General features: G+C 38.9%; 1 protein-coding gene across 1 annotated transcript in view; it reads right to left on the reverse strand.

The window, feature by feature from the left end:
* The window catches only part of mtor (mechanistic target of rapamycin kinase), a 185774-nt gene that overhangs the window by 90416 nt on the left and 75264 nt on the right, over positions 1 to 20094 (reverse strand). Inside the window, exon 29 of the mRNA XM_073818557.1 lies at positions 7361 to 7436. Within this exon, the coding sequence (XP_073674658.1) occupies positions 7361 to 7436 (76 nt within the window). The remainder of the gene's footprint in view (positions 1 to 7360; positions 7437 to 20094) is intronic.

Raw genomic sequence — 20094 nt, forward strand, 5'->3', positions numbered from 1 at the left:
TCAAAACTATGAATTAACACGTGGAATTATATACATAACAAAAAAGTGTGAAACAACTGAAAATATGTCATATTCTAGGTTCTTCAAGTCAAAGTCTTTGCTTTGATTACTGCTTTGCACACTCTTGGCATTCTCTTGATGAGCTTCAAGAGGTAGTCACCTGAAATGGTTTTCACTTCACAGGTGTGCCCTGTCAGGTTTAATAAGTGGGATTTCTTGCCTTATAAATGGGGTTGGGACCATCAGTTGTGTTGTGCAGAAGTATATATAGTATATATAGAATTAAATATTTTATAGAATTAAATATAATTCCACATGTGTTAATTCATAGTTTTGAAGTATATATAGTATATATATATAGCTCTTAGCTCTCCAGTTGTTTTAGTGTTTTTGTTAGTTTTTCCTGTTTTTTGTTTCGCAAACACAATCAGTTTTACCAGGGATGAACTGCTGAACATTCGGCAGAACACACCACATAATATCCTACCGTTTTTTGATTATTCGGACGTTTTGCTGAACATAGTAGTTGGCGGAGCAGCAGCGCTGAGACGCTTTCGAACACGTGGACGCGCAAGCGGGGGAAGCGCGCCGGCGCGCTCATGAAGCTTCGTCAGAGTGAATTCAGGCTGTCGCTGCCAGGCATACATCTGGCGAATCTTAGCTCTCTACCCAACAAAACGGACAAACTCCTTCTGCTCTCCCGGACAAATAAGGATTTTTCACATTCTGCTGCTCTGTGTTTCACGGAAACCTGGCTGAACGCGGCTATACCGGACAGCGCGATTCATCTGCTAGGATATCAGCTGTTCAGAGGAGACCGCGACACAGAATCGACGGGGAAATCGCGCGGCGGCGAGACGTGCTTTTACATCAATGAGAGGTGGTGTACAGATGTAACAGTGTTAAAGAAGATGTGCTGTTCTGATCTAGAAGCACTTTTCATTAACTGTAAGCCGTTCTATTCACCACGAGAGTTTTGCTCGTTCATTCTCGTGAGCGTGTACATTCCACCGCAAGCGCACGTAAGCCTGGCGTTGCAGAAACTCGCTGATCAGATCACAGAGACAGAACAACAACACCCGGACTCTGTTTTAATCATTCTTGGGGATTTTAATAAAGCAAATCTCTCACGTGAAATGCCAAAATACAGACAGCATGTTACATGTCCGACCAGAGACAGTAATATATTGGACCACTGTTACACCACAATTAAAGGAGCATATCACTCTGTCCCACGGGCAGCTTTGGGACTATCTGATCACTGTCTGGTTCATCTTATACCAACCTACAGGCAAAAACTTAAATCTGCTAAACCTGTAGTTAAGACTGTAAAAAGATGGACCAACGAAACAGAACAGGTCTTACAATCCTGTTTCTATTTGACTGATTGGAGTGTTTTTGAAGCTGCTGCCACCGATCTGGACGAGCTCACATAGACTGTTACTTCATATATCAGTTTCTGTGAGGATTTATGCATTCCTACCAGAACCTATTTAACATACAACAATGACAAGCCATGGTTTACAGAAAAACTCAGACATCTTCGTCAGGCCAAAGAGGATGCATACAGAAAAGGGGATAGAGTCTTGTACAACCAGACCAGGAACACACTGAATAAAGAGATTAGAGTGGCTAAAAAGACCTATGCAAAAAGGTTACAAGATCAGTTCACTTCGAATGATCCAAGTTCAGCGTGGAAAGGCCTGAAAATCATCACAAACTACAGGACACCTTCCCCGAGCACTGAGGCGACTCAACGACTTGCTGAAGACCTGAATGAGTTTTACTGTAGATTTGAAACCCCCCAAACCTGTTCTGCCGATCTCTTCACACAACCATTACCACCTCCAGCAACCCCACTCTCCCCCCCTCCTTCACTTCTAATCAGCGAAAATGAGGTGTGCCAGGTCTTCAGGAAGAACAAAAGAAGAAAGGCACCAGGACCAGACGGTGTGACATCAGCCTGTCTGAAAACCTGCGCTGACGAGCTGGACCCCATCTTTTCACAGATCTTTAACAGGTCTCTGGAGCTGTGTGAAGTCCCTCACTGCCTAAAACGCTCAACTATTATTCCTGTCCCAAAGAAATCCAAGATAACAGGACTTAACGACTACAGACCTGTGGCGCTAACATCTGTCGTCATGAAGTCGTTTGAAAAACTGGTTCTGGCTTATCTGAAGGACATCACCGGACCCTTACTGGACCCCCTGCAGTTTGCTTACTGAGCAAACAGGTCAGTGGATGATGCAGTGAACAATGGCTTGCACTTCATCCTGCAGCATCTGGACAGACCAGGGACTTATGTGAGGATCCTGTTTGTGGACTTCAGTTCAGCCTTCAACACCATCATTCCTCCACTCCTCCACACCAAACTAAACCAACTTTCTGTTCCTAGCCCTATCTGTCAATGGATCACTAGCTTTCTGACAGATAGGCAACAGCTGGTGAGACTGGGGAAATTCACATCAAGCAGCCGCACCACCAACACTGGCGCCCCTCAAGGTTGTGTTCTCTCCCCACTGCTCTTCTCCCTCTACACCAATGACTGCACCTCTAAAGACCCCTCTGACAAGCTCCTGAAGTTTGCAGACGACACCACGGTTATCGGCCTCATTCAGGATGGTGACGAGTCTGCCTACAGACAGGAGGTAAAAGAGCTGGCTGTCTGGTGCAGTCACAACAACCTGGAGCTGAACAAGCTCAAAACTGTAGAGATGATAGTGGACTTCAGGAGGAACCCCCCTGCACTTTCCTCACTCACCACCATGGACAGCACTGTGGCTACAGTGGAGACATTCAAGTTCCTGGGATGTTTCATGTCCCAGGACCTGAAGTGGGACACTCACATCGACTCCACTGTAAAAAAGGCCCAATAAAGGTTGTACTTCCTTCGCCAGCTGAAGAAGTTCAACCTACCACAGGAGTTGCTGAGACAGTTCTACTCAGCCATCATCGAGTCTGTTTTGTGCACATCAATAACTGTCTGGTTTGGCTCAGCTACAAAATCAGACATCAGAAGATTGCAGAGAATGGTTCGGTCTGCTGAGAGGATTATTGGTGCTCCCCTGCCCACCCTTCAAGAACTGTACACATCCAGAGTGAGGAAAAGAGCTCAGAAAATCACTCTGGACCCCTCACATCCAAGCCATCCTCTCTTTGAACTCTTACCATCTGGCCGGCGCTACAGAGCTCCAAAGATCAGGACTACCAGACGCGTGAACAGTTTTTTTCCCCCAGGCAATCCACCTTATGAACAGTTAAAATGTTCCTCCCATTGTGCAAAAATGTGTGGAATAATCTGACTTTATCTACTGCTACCACCTCCACCCTAACACATCCCTGTGTGTACATACATATTTATTGTCAATTTTTACAAATTATTATTATTATTTTCTATTTTTATTTTTGGTCTATTTATGCTTATGTGTATTTTTTCTTATTCTCTTATTTTTATTGTCTGTGCGTCTCTGTGTACTGGAAGCTAATAACACTGAAACAAATTCCTTGTATGCACAAGCATACTTGGCAATAAAGCTCTTTCTGATTCTGATTCTGATGCCTTCAGTGTGAATCTACAATTTTCATAGTCATGAAAATAAAGAAAACTCTTTGAATGAGAAGGTGTGTCCAAACTTTTGGTCTGTACTGTATATATATATATATATTCACATATGGTATATACAACCCCAATTGCAGAAAAGTTGGAATGTTTCGTGCAATGTCATAAAATCAAGAATATGTTACCTGTTCATTCTCTTTAACCTTAATTTAATTGACTAAAGTACAAAGGAAAAAAATCCAATGTTTTCAGTGGCTAACTTTTCATTTTATTTTGTAAATATAACTAAATTTTGATTTTCATGGCTGCAATACAATCCTAAAAAGTTGTTACAGAGACCTGTTTAACACTCTGCCACATCAACTTTCCTTTTAATTACAATGTTTAATTGTTTGGGAATTGAGGATACTAATACTTCAAGTTTTGCAAGCAAAATTGTTGTCCAATCTGGCTTGATAAAAAACTTAAGATGCTCAGCAGTCTGTGATGACTGGTCCTACATTTTCAATAGGAGACAGATCTGTACTGCAGGTGGGCCAGTCTAGCGCATTCAATCTGTGTCTACGAAACCACGCTGTTGTGGCACATACAAAATGAGACCTGGCATTGTCTTGATGTAATGGACTTCCCATGAAAGACATCATTTTAATAGCAGTATATGTGTCTTTACAATCCCAATACATGCCTCCATTTTAATGGTACCTTCACACATATTCCAGTCACTGGTGCCTTTTGCTCTGCTGCACCCCCACACCATGACAGTCGTTTGTGTTTGCATCTGTCGCTGATGAAAGTCTGGATGGTCAGTTTGATCTTTGGTACTGAGAACTCAACGTCCATTTTTCCCATGAAAAAGGCTGAATTTGTCTGACCACAGCACACATTTCCATCTTCTTTTTGACTATCTCAGATGAGCTCTGGCCCGGAGAACCCCATGGCATCACTGCATAGAACTGATGTATAGCTTGCTGCTAAAGTACAGTAACCGAAATTTAAGTTGCATTTATTGATGCAGCTGCAGAATGTGTTAGGTGACAGCAGTTTTCCAAAGTACTCCATGTAGTTTTAATTAACACCACAGCATGATAGTTTCTTATGCATTGCCATCTGAAGGCTCAAAGGTTTTTGTCTTGCCTTGCCCTACACCTTAATTCAGTGTGTCTCACGTGGATATTTATAATATCAAAAGTGAAAGTAGCTGGTGGATGTGATCACTTAAAAATTAATTAGCTCCAACAGGAAAGACTGGACATCGCGTTGGTTTCATAAAAATCACTTTATCACAGAATTTTTTTTTCGACAAGACTGACTTCGTTTAAAAGTAGACATGTCAAGCTTTCTAAAGATATATCTCTCATGTTTCAGTTCATTTTTGTGACGTGTTTCTTTATTTTACAAAAGCACAAAGTTTTGCTGTTATTATGAGTAAATACAAATAAAAGTAGACCCTTTACAGATTCAAATGTATTGCACTTATCTGTACAATCAAAAATGACTTAACTTAAGTTCCTTAATTTAAGTTCCTTTAGAGGTCATCAGGAAGAAATGTCACGAAATGCGCTAGCGCGTTTGTCAACCCCAGAGGATTAAAAAGAATGAACAGACAACATATTCTTTTCTGGAATTGGGGTTAAGGCTTTAATACAAAGTAAATCACCATTTCTTTAAGGTAATATAACACATGATTCACATGATGTAAATAATACCTGTTAAATGTGTAAAATCCAAAATATAGTATAGTACTGAGTAGCACAGAGTAAATATAAGCACAGGCTCACAGGTTTGACATTTATCCTGCTTGAATTTGTTCTAAATAACAAATGCACAAAACTTAAGTACAAAATTTGCTTCAGAGATTATGAATTATTTTAACTACAGTGCTTTGATTTTCTGCTGACTGCAGATGTAACCCATCAGCGAGGCAAAGCTGACTGCTATTTGCAACAATGTGTTTTGAAGCATTCGGCTGATAACTAGTGGTTAAAGCACAACTGCCCTGTTGTCTCATTCTGGTTGAATACCATCTGTAAATACTTAACCTAAGCCAGCGTTCAAATTCTTAAAGCTGCTAAAATAATCAAAACATTAAAATCACTACAACACAGTTTTTTTTCCCAGAAAATTTGAAAATAGTCTCAACAATCAGTTCATAAATGTAAAACATTCAAAACCTAGTACACTAGTATTTTTGTATATTCATACACTGCCCTCCAACAGTTTGGAAACACCCCTGTGGTTTTGGATGATATTAGCATAGTGTGAATCATCTTTGGGCAATCCTTCAGGAGGCTTGGAGTAATATATCACGTCAATGTTTGAATGAACTGACAGCTTGGATGCCCAGATTATGCAGAGCTGTAATAGCTGCTAATGGTGGATATTCTGATGAACCAAAAATTTAAGTTTTTTTTTTCTATGTATAAACTGGTAGGTCTTCTATATAGACAGTTTTCTTTGTAAGCTTGAGTATTGTCTGTGAAAAAATAATATTAGTAGTTAGACTATTTCGACTTATACTATATTAGTGAGCATAGGTTTTACAAATGCAAAACACTATTCCCAAAAATGCACAAAAGATTTGAATGTTATACATTTACAAACAGATAGTTAAATATATTTGCAAATTGTCACAAATGTGTGAATTGATTTAGATTTGTATTTGTGTGTGTGTGAGTGTACAGGTTTGATACCTGTGAGGTCTAAAATGTTCAAACGTGTGTGTATGTGTTTGTTTGTGAGTGTATCTGCCTGGTTTTAAGACAGGGTGATGTGCTCTCAGTGGTTGATTGATAAGCATAAATCTGATTGCTTAAAAAAGTATAGTGGACCCACACATGATTCAAGAAAAGTCTAAAAACATACAAGACAATATCTAAGTTACGGTTTTGTACGATTTTGACTCCATAACTGTAAACTTGCAAGTATATTTTTGGCTCTAAAAAAACTAAAAATGTAACCGTACAGTTCTAAACTGTGTATAGAAACTTTACTGATTAAAAAAATAATAATGGTAATAATCAATCAGTTTAATGTATCCTTTGTGAATTAAAGTACCACTTTCTCAGTCTCAGAGACAAAATGACATAGTTATTCTAAACCTGTGTACAAAAAACCCCAGCTGCTAATTATAGTCTAGCTGACCACTGTGACCCATCTATACATTAGTTGTTGTGAAATGCTTAAAAACATAAAATTATACCTTGACAAATATGACTGCCTAGTCAAGCATAAAAAGAATAACTAAAAAATACAAAGAGATCCACAACCACATGTTGGATCAATTAGAATTGCAGTCAAGTGTTAACAAAAAAGTCTGTGGAGTTATGCAATAGATGTGGATAAGTGTCAACATTTTATCTGAAATGTCTGTCTGGACTGCAGGGGACTCTGAGGACAGAAGTACTGTGTATGATGCATCAAAACATCTCAACATTTTAAAACAGGAAAAACAAACAAAAAGTTTCAAATATTACATAAATGTTTACAAAAGACCATTACAATATTAACTCCAGATGGAACAAGAAAAACAAACAATTTTTATGACAATCAAGCATATTTGCCCCTCAATTATCATCACAATAATGAGGGTGGGGGTGGGAGTGGGAGTGGGGTGCTTCGAAAATATTTTTTAAAATGATATATATCAAGAATTGTATTGACAGGCTTAATGAGATTCACCTCATTTTATGAAGTTGATGCATGGCAAACAGATTAATGAGGGATAAAAGTTCTAATGAGATTCACCTCATTTTATGAAGTTGATGCATGGCAAACAGATTAATGAGGGATAAAAGTTCTTACCAGTTCTCCAAAGTGTTTCATGGCATATTCCAGCACACCTGAGGCCGCCTCTGGCTGCTGGAGCTTATTATTGATGCTAAAAAGAAAGAATGCAATGTTTTAGTACAAACTCTGAATCTTTAATACTGAAAATATGATTATGAAAACTTAGATTAGCTATAAACAACAATTAAAATGAATTAAATAGAATAAATGAGCTGTAAACAACACACTTGTACGGCTGTCAGTTTACAGTGTATGACTATAATACTGAATGTATAGCCCCATTTAGAGACCTTGAGGCATTTGTATAGTCTAAAATGTGATTTTGAAGTTCATCAATGCTATATTTGTCACAGATGAAGCAGGTAAGTGAAACAGGTAAGTTAAACAATGGACGGGTTTTATTGACAGGTTCTATGATGCAGATCAAGTGGAAAGAATTCAGGTGAACATTGTACAAATATGGATCAAAAACTGTCAAAATAAACCTAAAACTAGATGCATTGGCTACACAATCATTTCAAAGAATAAAACGTTTATAGCACTAAAAACAGTAGTATCCCCAAGCAGATGAGCAATTAGCTGGTAAATTTGCAAAATGAATGGTGTGCCAAATATTTTACTGTTATATTTATGATCCTATTAATGACCAATTAAAAAGCTACCCATCTGGAAGAACTTGTGCAATGTCAAACAAACAAAAATAATAAAACAATAACATTTGTAACTTGTACCAAAAAACACTGATGTTACCAACATCACTAAAAGAAATAGCATTTATGACATAACGTCCCCCTTGCTACTTGACAGAATAATCAAACGAGTACTTTGTCGATGGTGGGAGTGAATATCCAGCGCTCTCTCCACCCTCAATACCCTCCACCCTCCACCAAACCGGTTTGTAAGCAGATACAAGTGTGGCCAGAAGGGTCTTCAGAGGCTTTACAGGACTGCTTTGACACCACAGACTGGAACAAAAGCACCAGCCCCCATCATGTACTCATACTACCGAGGAACCATCGGGAACATCATGTCGAGCTGCATCACTGTGTGGTTTGGTGCCTGCAATGCGTCCTGCCAAAAAACTCTCCAACGCATAGTTAGAGCAGCTGAGAGGATCATTGGTGTTCCTCTCCCCACCCTCCAGGACATCTACAGCACACGTCTCACCAAAAAAGCCCTCTGCATAGCAGCGGATCCCACCCACCCAATGCAAAGCTTCTTCAGCTTGCTGCCATCAGGGAGGAGACTGCGGAGTCTCCAGGCCAGGACCAGCAGACTGAAGGACAGCTTCATCCTTCAGGCTGTCAGGAAGCTCAACTCTCTCCCTACTCTGCCCCCACTCCCCTCTTCTGCCCCATGGACTTTCTGAACTCTGACACACACACACACACACACACACACACACACACACACACACACACACACACACACTGACCTGCACCAGTCACTTTGTGCAGCATTAGTCTGCCAACTACCTCACACTACTCATAAGACAGTTACAAGACTGCTCTGACACTTTTACACACTTATAAGCTCTGTTGCACTATATTGTTTACATGGTTTGCACTCTCTACCATGTCCCCTTAATTGTATTTTTCATTTTTATATATTGTTTATTTGTATTTATTTGTATTTGGCTGCCCACTGTTCACGGTGTGTGTGTGTGTGTGTGTGTGTGTGTGTACTTGGATGGGTTAAATGCAGACCACAAATTCCGAGTATGGATCACCATACTTGGCCACACATCACATCCTTTCCTTTCCTTTCCTTTCCTTTCCTTTCCTTTCCTTTCCTTTCCTTTCCTTTCCTTTCCTTTCTTATTCTTCCTTCCTTCCTTCCTTCCTTCCTTCCTTCCTTTTTCAGGGGTACATATCTGTATTTAACTGTTGGTCCTATGTAAGTATTACTGGCATAAACATGTTGTAGCAGCACCTCATGGCTGATTCTCACCAAATTTAATATACTGCTAAATCAAGCCACCTTCTAAGTGTCTGCCATATTTCATGATGGTGGGCCATTCAGATTTGATTTTATAAGCTGCTGAAATTTAATCAGATGTTTGCTTAGTTATCAGAGTAATACTGTTACTATTTGCCCCAAAGAAGAGGCATAACAATTAATTTTCAACTTAATTAATTGTAAGGCTGCGAAGTCAAATATATATATATATCTATATATATATCTATATATCTATATATATATATATATATATATATATATATATATATATATATATTTTTTTTTTTTTTTTTTTTTTTTTTTCTTTTTTCTTTTGAGCCCCCCTACAGGTTGAATTTGATGCTACTGGGTATGTGTCCTCAGAATGCCCTGTTGTCTTAGCGTATCAAGAAATAGATCCATTTGTTAAATGCATAACTCCAGACAATTTAATTTGATAATATCCTTGCAATGCTTCTACATATCGGCATTTTTTTTACCAATTTTTGCCAACAGTCTACAGCTGCTTTCTACACAGTCTGGTGAAGATTGGATGAACAGCCTAAGATGAGTTCAAAGAAGTAGGCTTTCAGAAAATCAAAAGTAGCTCAAGCACTTTCAAGCCGCAAATGGAAATCGAATCAAAGATATATACGTTTTGTGGATTATATAGCTAAGGATTCAGGGGATTAAATTTTTTTGCTAATTTCTTTGCTTAGAGATCATGTTTTTCTCACAACTGATGATAATTTATTATTTGCATATTACATAAATAATTTGATTTGACAGCCCTAGTTTGAAATATTGTGAGTTTACAATTAAATATTGGTACTACTTTTGAGAACATATAGTACTTGTGCTCATCTCTATTTATGACTGTATTTGTTACAAGGAGGCCCCTTTCCAGCATGAAATTTAAGGCTTCTGTAACATATGCAATGACCGACAGAGAACCCTGAATGGAATATTTGCACTTCTGCCCATAAGCCATTACGGTTGCTGTCTCTTTCCTGCTTTTTAAAAAAGCCCTTGGGGGCAACATACTTGCTAGATGAGCTAAAAATAAATGTTCTGACACTCGGCAGGGAAAGTGGAAATGAGCAAAAAACAAGCTGAAAAGAAAGTATTGGTGTTGCTTCCTATGAAAATGGATAAATACACATGAAAGACACAAACCGAAGACACACAAGTGTCCCACAGGCTTGAACAAAGGCATGCCAAACAGAAGAGGGTGAAAAAAAATATGAATTTTGCAATTCAAGCCTAGGAAAGACTACCTAAATGCATCTACTAATAGTTTGGAAAGCTGTTGGTGTTTTGAATTTTCCAGAACACAAAGCCATGTTTACAAGTTCCCACACAGCAAAATCTCCAGTGTTGAAATCCTAGTGTAAAGGACTTTTAGAGTAAAAAGTTAAAGTTGTGGTGTTGAATTTTAGAGAATTAACACTAGTGTAAACTGCACCCTCTCGCCGGTGTAAATATGGAGAGTAACCCTTATTAACACTGTTGAGTGTTAGTCAATTCCTAGACATTTGCTAGCTGTGCGTGCCTAACCCATCTGAAATATTTTTCACAGACGCCATTTTCTTTGCATATAAGGACGGGAAACAGCGAAATAAAGTGTTTAATCTTACTCACAAAATGTGTTTTGTAATATCATGTCGTTTTATAAGGATATTTATGTGCTGTGTGTGCCTAAACTTTCTCAAAGACATTTTCTTCCATTCGCGATGCGGAACAGACAAGGATGTTTCTTTTTAAAAGGGAAACTCCGAAAGTTTGTTATTTTATCTCATTTATAATGTGTTTTATAACATACAGTAATATTGATTTATAGTGATATTTAAACATAAACCTTTTCTCAGAAAGATATTTTCTTTCACCCACGATGCGGAGCAGACGGGGAAGTTGGTTTATTCTAGGAAAACAGAAAAGTAAGTGTTTCTCCTCATTTACATTATGCATTTTGGATAGTACTTTGATAGTCCACTTCAGACATCATACTAACTATAAGTAACTTTGCAACTACATGTCAATTAATTCTCATTAATTTGCAACTATATGTCTAACTCTAGACACTAACTCTCAGAGTAGACTGTTAGGTTAGGTTTAGGGTTACTAGAATAAGTTGACACATACTTGCAAAGTTTCTTATAGTCAGTATGTTGTATGTTGTGGACCCATCAAAATAGTGTTACAATATATAAAGCAGTCAGTCTACTAATACTATAACTGCTAGTTGACATTTAGTTGTAAAGTTACTTACTGTTAGTAGAATGTCTAAAGTGAACTCAAAATAAAGTGTTACCTGTATTTTATAAGATAATATTACATTATGATGATATTTACTGGTCCTTCTCAAAAAATTAGCATATTGTGATAAAGTTCATTATTTTCTCTAATGTACTGATAAACATTAGACTTTCATATATATTAGATTCATTATAACACAACTGAAGTAGTTCAAGCCTTTTATTGTTTTAATATTGATGATTTTGGCATACAGCTCATGAAAACCCAAAATTCCTATCTCAAAAAATTAGCATATTTCATCCGACCAATAAAAGAAAAGTGTTTTTAATACAAAAAAAGTCAACCTTCAAATAATTATGTTCAATTATGCACTCAATACTTGGTCGGGAATCCTTTTGCAGAAATGACTGCTTCAATGCGGCGTGGCATGGAGGCAATCAGCCTGTGGCACTGCTGAGGTGTTATGGAGGCCCAGGATGCTTCGATAGCGGCCTTAAGCTCATCCAGAGTGTTGGGTCTTGCGTCTCTCAACTTTCTCTTCACAATATCCCACAGATTCTCTATGGGGTTCGGGTCAGGAGAGTTGGCAGGCCAATTGAGCACAGTAATACCATGGTCAGTAAATCATTTACCAGTGGTTTTGGCACTGTGAGCAGGTGCCAGGTCGTGCTGAAAAATGAAATCTTCATCTCCATAAAGCTTTTCAGCAGATGGAACCATGAAGTGCTCCAAAATCTCCTGATAGCTAGCTGCATTGACCCTGCCCTTGATAAAACACAGTGGACCAACACCAGCAGCTGACATGGTACCCCAGACCATCACTGACTGTGGGTACTTGACACTGGACTTCAGGCATTTTGGTTTTTCTCTCTTCCCAGTCTTCCTCCAGACTCTGGCACCTTGATTTCCGAATGACATGCAAAATTTGCTTTCATCCGAAAAAAGTACTTTGGACCACTGAGCAACAGTCCAGTGCTGCTTCTCTGTAGCCCAGGTCAGGCGCTTCTGCCGCTGTTTCTGGTTCAAAAGTGGCTTGACCTGGGGATGTTTCTACTCCAGACTCAGTCCACTGCTTCCGCAGGTCCCCAAGGTCTGGAATCGGTCCTTCTCCACAATCTTCCTCAGTGTCCGGTCACCTCTTCTCGTTGTGCAGCGTTTTCTGCCACACTTTTTCCTTCCCACAGACTTCCCACTGAGGTGCCTTGAAACAGCACTCTGGGAACAGCCTATTCATTCAGAAATTTCTTTCTGTGTCTTACCCTCTTGCTTGAGGGTGTCAGTGATGGCCTTCTGGACAGCAGTCAGGTCGGCAGTCTTACCCATGATTGCGGTTTTGAGTAATGAACCAGGCTGGGAGTTTTTAAAAGCCTCAGGAATCTTTTGCAGGTGTTTAGAGTTAATTAGTTGATTCAGATGATTAGGTTAATAGCTCGTTTAGAGAACCTTTTCATGATATGCTAATTTTTTGAGATAGGAATTTTGGGTTTTCATGAGCTGTATGCCAAAATCATCAATATTAAAACAATAAAAGGCTTGAACTACTTCAGTTGTGTTGTAATGAATCTAAAATATATGAAAGTCTAATGTTTATCAGTACATTACAGAAAATAATGAACTTTATCACAATATGCTAATTTTTTGAGAAGGACCAGTATATTCTGTGCGCACCTAAACGTTTCTCACCAATTTGAATTGCTATGCAGTGCTGACGAGCAAGAAAATAGTAAATTTTAACTCATTTAAGATATGTAATAACATCATACTAATTTATAGCGATAATTATATTAATTTGAAAAATAACTCTTTAAATATACAGTCGTGGCCAAAAGTTTTGAAAACGACACAAATATTAGTTTTCACAAAGTTTGCTGCAAAACTGCTTTTAGATCTTTGTTTCAGTTGTTTCTGTGATGTACTAAAATATAATTACAAGCACTTCATACGTTTCAAAGGCTTTTATCGACAATTACATGACATTTATGCAAAGAGTCAGTATTTGCAGTGTTGGCCTTTCTTTTTCAGAACCTCTGCAATTCGACTGGACATGCTCTCAATCAACTAATGGGCCAAATCCTGACTGATAGCAACCCATTCTTTCATAATCACTTCTTGGAGTTTGTCAGAATTAGTGGGTTTTTGTTTGTCCACCCGCCTCTTGAGGATTGACCACAAGTTCTCAATGGGATTAAGCTCTGGGGAGTTTCCAGGCCATGAACCCAAAATTTCAACGTTTTGGTCCCCGAGCCACTTAGTTATCACTTTTGCCCTATGGCACGGTGCTCCATCATGCTGGAAAATGCATTGTTCTTCACCAAACTGTTGTTGGATTGTTGGAATTAGTTGCTGTTGGAGGGTGTTTTGGTACCATTCTTTATTCATGGCTGTGTTTTTGGGCAAAATTGTGAGTGAGCGCACTCCCTTGGATGAGAAGCAACCCCACACATCAATGGTCTCAGGATGTTTTACTGTTGGCATGACACAGGACTGATGGTAGCGCTCACCTTTTCTTCTCCGGACAAGCCTTTTTCCAGATGCCCCAAACAATCGGAAAGAGGCTTCTACGGAGAATATGACTTTGCCCCAGTCCTCAGCAGTCCAGTCCAAGTGGCTTCTTTGCTGCCCTTCTTGACACCAGGCCATCTTCCAAAAGTCTTGGCCTCACTGTGCGTGCAGACGCGCTCACACCTGCCTGCTGCCATTCCTGAGCAAGCTCTGCACTGGTGGCACTCCGATCCCGCAGCTGAATCCTCTTTAGGAGACGATCCTGGCGCTTGCTGGACTTTCTTGGACCCCCTGAAGCCTTCTTAACAAGAATTGAACCTCTTTCCTTGAAGTTCTTGATGATCCTATAAATTGTTGATTTAGGTGCAATCTTAGTAGCCACAATATCCTTGCATGTGAAGCCATTTTTATGCAATGCAATGATGGCTGCACGCATTTCTTTGCAGGTCACCATGGTTAACAATGGAAGAACAATGATTTCAAGCATCACCCTCCTTTTAACATGTCAAGTCTGCCATTCTAACCCAATCAGCCTGACATAATGATCTCCAGCCTTGTGCCCGTCAACATTCTCACCTGAGTTAACAAGACGATTACTGAAATGATCTCAGCAGGTCCTTTATTGACAGCAATGAAATGCAGTGGAAAGTTTTTTTCGGGATCAAGTTAATTTTCATGGCAAAGAAGGACTATGCAATTCATCTGATCACTCTTCATAACATTCTGGAGTATATGCAAAGTGCTATTATAAAAACTTAAGGAGCAACTTTTCCAATTTCCAATATTTATGTAATTCTCAAAACTTTTGGCCACGACTGTACTCAAACTCTATAGTGAGTGAGTTGAACTGTTCATCATTCAAAGTGATGTTTTCCCCTTACAAGTCATAGAATATGGCACATGAGTCGCATAAACTACTTTAGACACTTTATCTTTTTTTAATCATTAAAGTGTGTTTTGTGTTCAGCAAAAGTGAGTTGTTTGGGTTTGGAATTACAATTTTAAGTTAACTGTTCCTTTAATATTATTACAGATGGTTCGTGCTGGCTTAACAGAAAAATCAAAAGGAGATGATGTGCTTGAAGAGTATAAAGCCAAAAGTAGGATGAGAACACAAATGAGAAAGGCCTCTTTCATGTCACCCTGGCATACAGGCCAGCTTTGTGTAAAGCAATATAAAGCCTAGTTACCTTTGGCATCCTGGTAGCTTCTCTTATCAATGTCCTTCTGGCTCTGTCATCCACTTTGGACGGTCTGCCTAATCTAGGCAATGTGCTGGTGGTACCATACACTTTTCAATTCTTAATGATCTGAACAGTACTCAGAGGGATAGCTAAAGCCTTTGAAATGTTTTTGTAGACTTCTCCTAACTTGTGCCTTTCTACAACTTTATACCGGAAGTCTTTTGTAAGCACTTTCCCAACCATGGTGAATTCTTTGCCGTACCATGCACTACAAACAGTGGAATCTTTAAGAAACAGCTCGTTTTATTTTGAAGTAATCCACTAAACCACTACTATTGATGATGTCCAGTGGGGCAATTAGCCTGGTGTTTAATCTGGAAGTTGATTGCTTGCACCTGAGCAAGTTTATAATGGTATACTCTCAGGGATTGATCAGTTTACCAAACCAGCCATTTCATTGATTAATTTTTAATAATACTCCAGTTTTTTTATTATTATAATTTTACTTGAATGATAAGGATGTGTACATTTTATTTTATTTTCCAGGGTGTAATGTAACAAAAGATAAAGGATTTCACAGGGTATGATGATTTTCTCTAGGCACTGTATATGTGAACAAACAAGTGATCCCAGACCCCCCTAAAAGGACCCAAAAGCAAACTGTACTCAGACCACCTCTGGACATAATTCTCTCATTCATGTAATCTATGGCTAACTGTGCATTATTTAATGCATGACGGAGGCAAAGATTCACCCAACACGCAATCAGACACAGAGTGTCTGAGTGTGAAATAGTGTGGTAAGATCACATTTATTTGACCGCATAAATTATAGCAATGATTTTAATTAATTATCGAGAGAGAGAGAGAGAGAGAGAGAGAGAGAGAGAGAGATCACAATAGCGTGTGTGAATTGCGTCTCTGAGTCACATTACTTTTACTTATTACTCATTAGTTTTGTTACTTCAATTTTACCCGCTAGTTGCTGAGAAATGTAATGTAGCGATTTAGTATCAACGCTTTTATATTAATAAAACTTGTGTGGCAGCGTTGACAACAAGGGTTCATACTGTATTTCCATGTGATGTGTGCGTGCGTGTGTGTGTGTGTGTGTGTGTGTGTGTGTGTGTGTGTGTGTGTGCGTGCGTGTGCACGCGTCTGTCAATGAAAGCAGAGAATATACAGTAGTAGTAATATAAAGTTACTAGCAAAGAAACATTTTAAGAAAAGAACCAAGAAAAGAAACTAGTTCTTTTGACTGTGGTCACTTTCAGTTGGTTCTCTTTTTGGTTCACTTTAAGTGAGCTGGGTTTGGTTCCAAAATATACAGGTGCATCTCAATAAATTAGAATGTCGTGGAAAAATTTATTTATTTCAGTAATTCAACTCAAATTGTGAAACTCGTGTATTACATAAATTCAATGCACACATGCTGTAGTAGTTTAAGTCTTTGGTTCTTTTACTTTCACATTTAACAAAAATCCACCAATTCACTATCTCAACAAATTAGAATACTTCATAAGACTAATAAAAAAAACCTTTTTAGTGAATTGTTGGCCTTCTGGAAAGTATGTTCAGTTACTGTACTCAATACTTGGTAGGGGCTCCTTTTGCTTTAATTACTGCCTCAATTTGGCGTGGCATGGAGGTGATTAGTCTGTGGTGCTGCTGAGGTGATATGGAAGGCCAGGTTTCTTTGACAGTGGCCTTCAGCTCATCTGCATTTTTTGGTCTCTTGTTTCTCATTTTCCTCTTGACAATACCCCATAGTTTCTCTGTGGGGTTCTGGTCTGGTGAGTTTGCTGGCCAGTCAAGCACACCAACACCATGGACACTTTGTCCTTCCACTCAACTTTCTGTTAACATGCTTGGATACAGCACTCTGTGAACAGCCAGCTTTTTTGGCAGTGAATGTTTGTGGCTTACCCTCCTTGTGATCGGACAACTGTCAGTTCAGCAGTCTTCCCCATGATTTTGTAGCCTAGTGAACCAAACTGAGAGACAGCGGAAGACGCGAGCCAGGCCCCGGTTGAGGACCTTTCCCCCTCCGCCACCTCTGGTTTTCGAGATCTCCACCCGGAACCTCTTCGCTCCCCTCTGCAAGACGGAACGCGACGCTGTGATCGTCGGAGAGTTCATCGTCCGGTACGTTTGTGCTAACTTAGCTAACGGTAAAGTGCACACTCACTGTTTTCCTGGTGCTCGCGTTTTTGATGTTTCTGCGCAGATACCTGCAATCCTGAAGGGTGACGTGAGCATCGGCACGATCGTCTTGCACGCAGGGGTGAATGACATCAGGCTGCAGCAGACGGAGGTCTTAAAGAGGGACTTCAGGAGCCTGATCGAGACGTGGACACGAAAGGTTCAGTAGACTTTTTGCTCTAAATGAATGGTTGTCGTCATGGTGTAAAGAACAGAAACTGCTCTTTGTTAATAATTGGAATCTTTTCTGGGAGCGCCCTAGGCTTTTCCGAGCTGATGGCCTGCATCCCAGCAGAGTCGGAGCAGTACTCCTGTCGGACAACATCTCCAGGACGCTTCGCTCCATTTGACTAGTAAGCAAATCTTCAAATACTTGCGATGATGGCTTTTGTTCTACACACTTAAACGATAGTACTGGCGCTGTCCAATCTATAAAGACTGTGTCTGTTCCTCGAATAGTGAGGTCAAAACAAAAATTTAAAGCAGGATCTAGAAAAAATCTAATCGTGATTAAACTAGAAAAATGCACAATAAATGAACAAAAACAATTTTTAAAGCCTGGGCTCCTAAGCATTAGATCACTCGCACCCAAAGCAGTTATTGTAAATGAAATGATCACAGATAATAGTTTTGATGTACTCTGCTTGACTGAAACCTGGCTAAAACCAAACAATTATATTGGTCTGAATGAGTCTACTCCACCAAACTACATGAGCCCCGTCGAATTGGTCATGGTGGTGGTGTTGCAACAATATATAGTGATATTTTCAATGTTACTCAGAAAACAGGGTACAGGTTTAATTCATTTGAAGTACTTCTACTTAATGTTACTCTGTCGGATATGCAAAAGAAATCTCTCCTATCTCTTGCTCTGGCTACTGTGTATAGACCGCCAGGGCCGTATACAGATTTTATATACCATCCTGTGGTAACTAGGAATTACACAAGATTCTGTCTGGATTCAGAATACCCGAGAAGAGATGATGCCAACCCGTCAGAGGACCTCTGATGATGCCAGCCTCGAAACAACATCACTCCAAAATTTTGCTACAACACATAATCATTACTATTAATAGTGTTCGTCTGTTTGATTAAACCATTACTGATTTTAACATCTATACCATATGTACATCAACTTGACACACAGTAGTCACCACTAGTAAGCTACTAAATATATTGTAGTAACCTAAATGTCCTGTACAGCTGCTTTGCAACGATTTGTATCGTGAAAAGCACTATACAAATAAACTTGAATTGAATTGAAAGTGTGAAGGCAGTGTTTCCCACAGGATTTTATGAGATTGTGGTGGGTGGACCTCAGTCTCTCTAGGGGGGGTCCGGGGGCATGTCTTTTCCCTTTCTCTTTCCAATTACACAGCTGCTGTTGCAGCCATTAAAATAGTTTTGTTTTTAATATCAAAGTGGTAATATTTATTTTTGTTTCTGTATAAAGTTAATTTAGAAATGTGTTTGGAAAAAATTTTGTTTTGTTAAATTAATAAAATAAAATAAAAACAAGTTTTTGTTTTTTAAAAGTAACAACCAAACGGCCAGCAGATTGATCAATTTAGCCTTCTCAAATCATCACGACTTGCCTAAAATAAAATCTTCAAGCAAATATCAATGTTATTTTAAACATATAACCTAGATAAATGTGCACTATTAGGCGCATATCCAATCGCTTGTGCATAGAGTTGAAGCTAAAGCACACTTTGCAGGACATGGAGGCATCAGTGCGATCACTTGCATTTTTTTTTTCTTAAGGTAAAAGTAATTAGGAGTTTATTTAGGGTAAACTCCCTGTGAATATGTGTTTCCTGATCTAAAATATTGCTGCACCAGCTTTACAGTCCTCTGTCTTTTTACACTTTCATTAAGTAAGTCTAAAAATGTTATTTTATAACCAAAGAAACCGATCAAAATTGTTTGCAGATTTGCAACTTATTAAAAACTGGAACTGTAACCATGAAGCCATCACGGAACAAAAGCGTTTGGTTCCTGACAAGCAAGACAATGCCACATGAAATAAATATTTACCCAATTTCTTACTGAAAAACTCAAAACCCTGCCTGAAGAGACAGGGGAAGTTCTAAAAACATAAGGGGTTTGACCTCCTCTTAGATGAGATTCCATGCTACATTAATATCTCTGCTTCTCTTTGTAAAAACCTGATACTGGTTATCTTAGGAATATTAAAGCACTACAAAGGGCTTTTGATTTTCCTCAAAATCAAAAGTTTATTTTGCAATGTCAAAATGCTACATTATGAAATTTCTTCATCTGTCAACACCAAAGCTCTTGAAATGTAATGTACACTTGTAAGGGTAAGGTGAAAAGTGCATTTGTAAATCAACACATTTCTAGAAAAAGCTAGTCTTTCCAGACATGGACATAGTTTTCCCATGTCAATAAACCCATTCCTAAATCATTCCTGAAGTTAATCAAAAACAGTGTGCTTTGGTTCTGCTTTCGGCTCAAACAAAAGGAACTTTCAAAACCATTTTAAGTCTACCATGAACCCATTATACTACATTAGCTGCTTTTAGCTAACCCTGCTGACGTGTGCTGGTAAAATGTGTGTAGTGATGTTGCCACTCGGGATAGGTCACTTGTTTGTTGTCTGACTACTAGTTTTTCTGTGTCGCTCATCAAAGATGCTTTTCCACCA

The sequence above is a fragment of the Garra rufa genome, chromosome 15 (assembly GCF_049309525.1).
Source record: "Garra rufa chromosome 15, GarRuf1.0, whole genome shotgun sequence".
Lineage (NCBI taxonomy): Eukaryota > Metazoa > Chordata > Actinopteri > Cypriniformes > Cyprinidae > Garra > Garra rufa.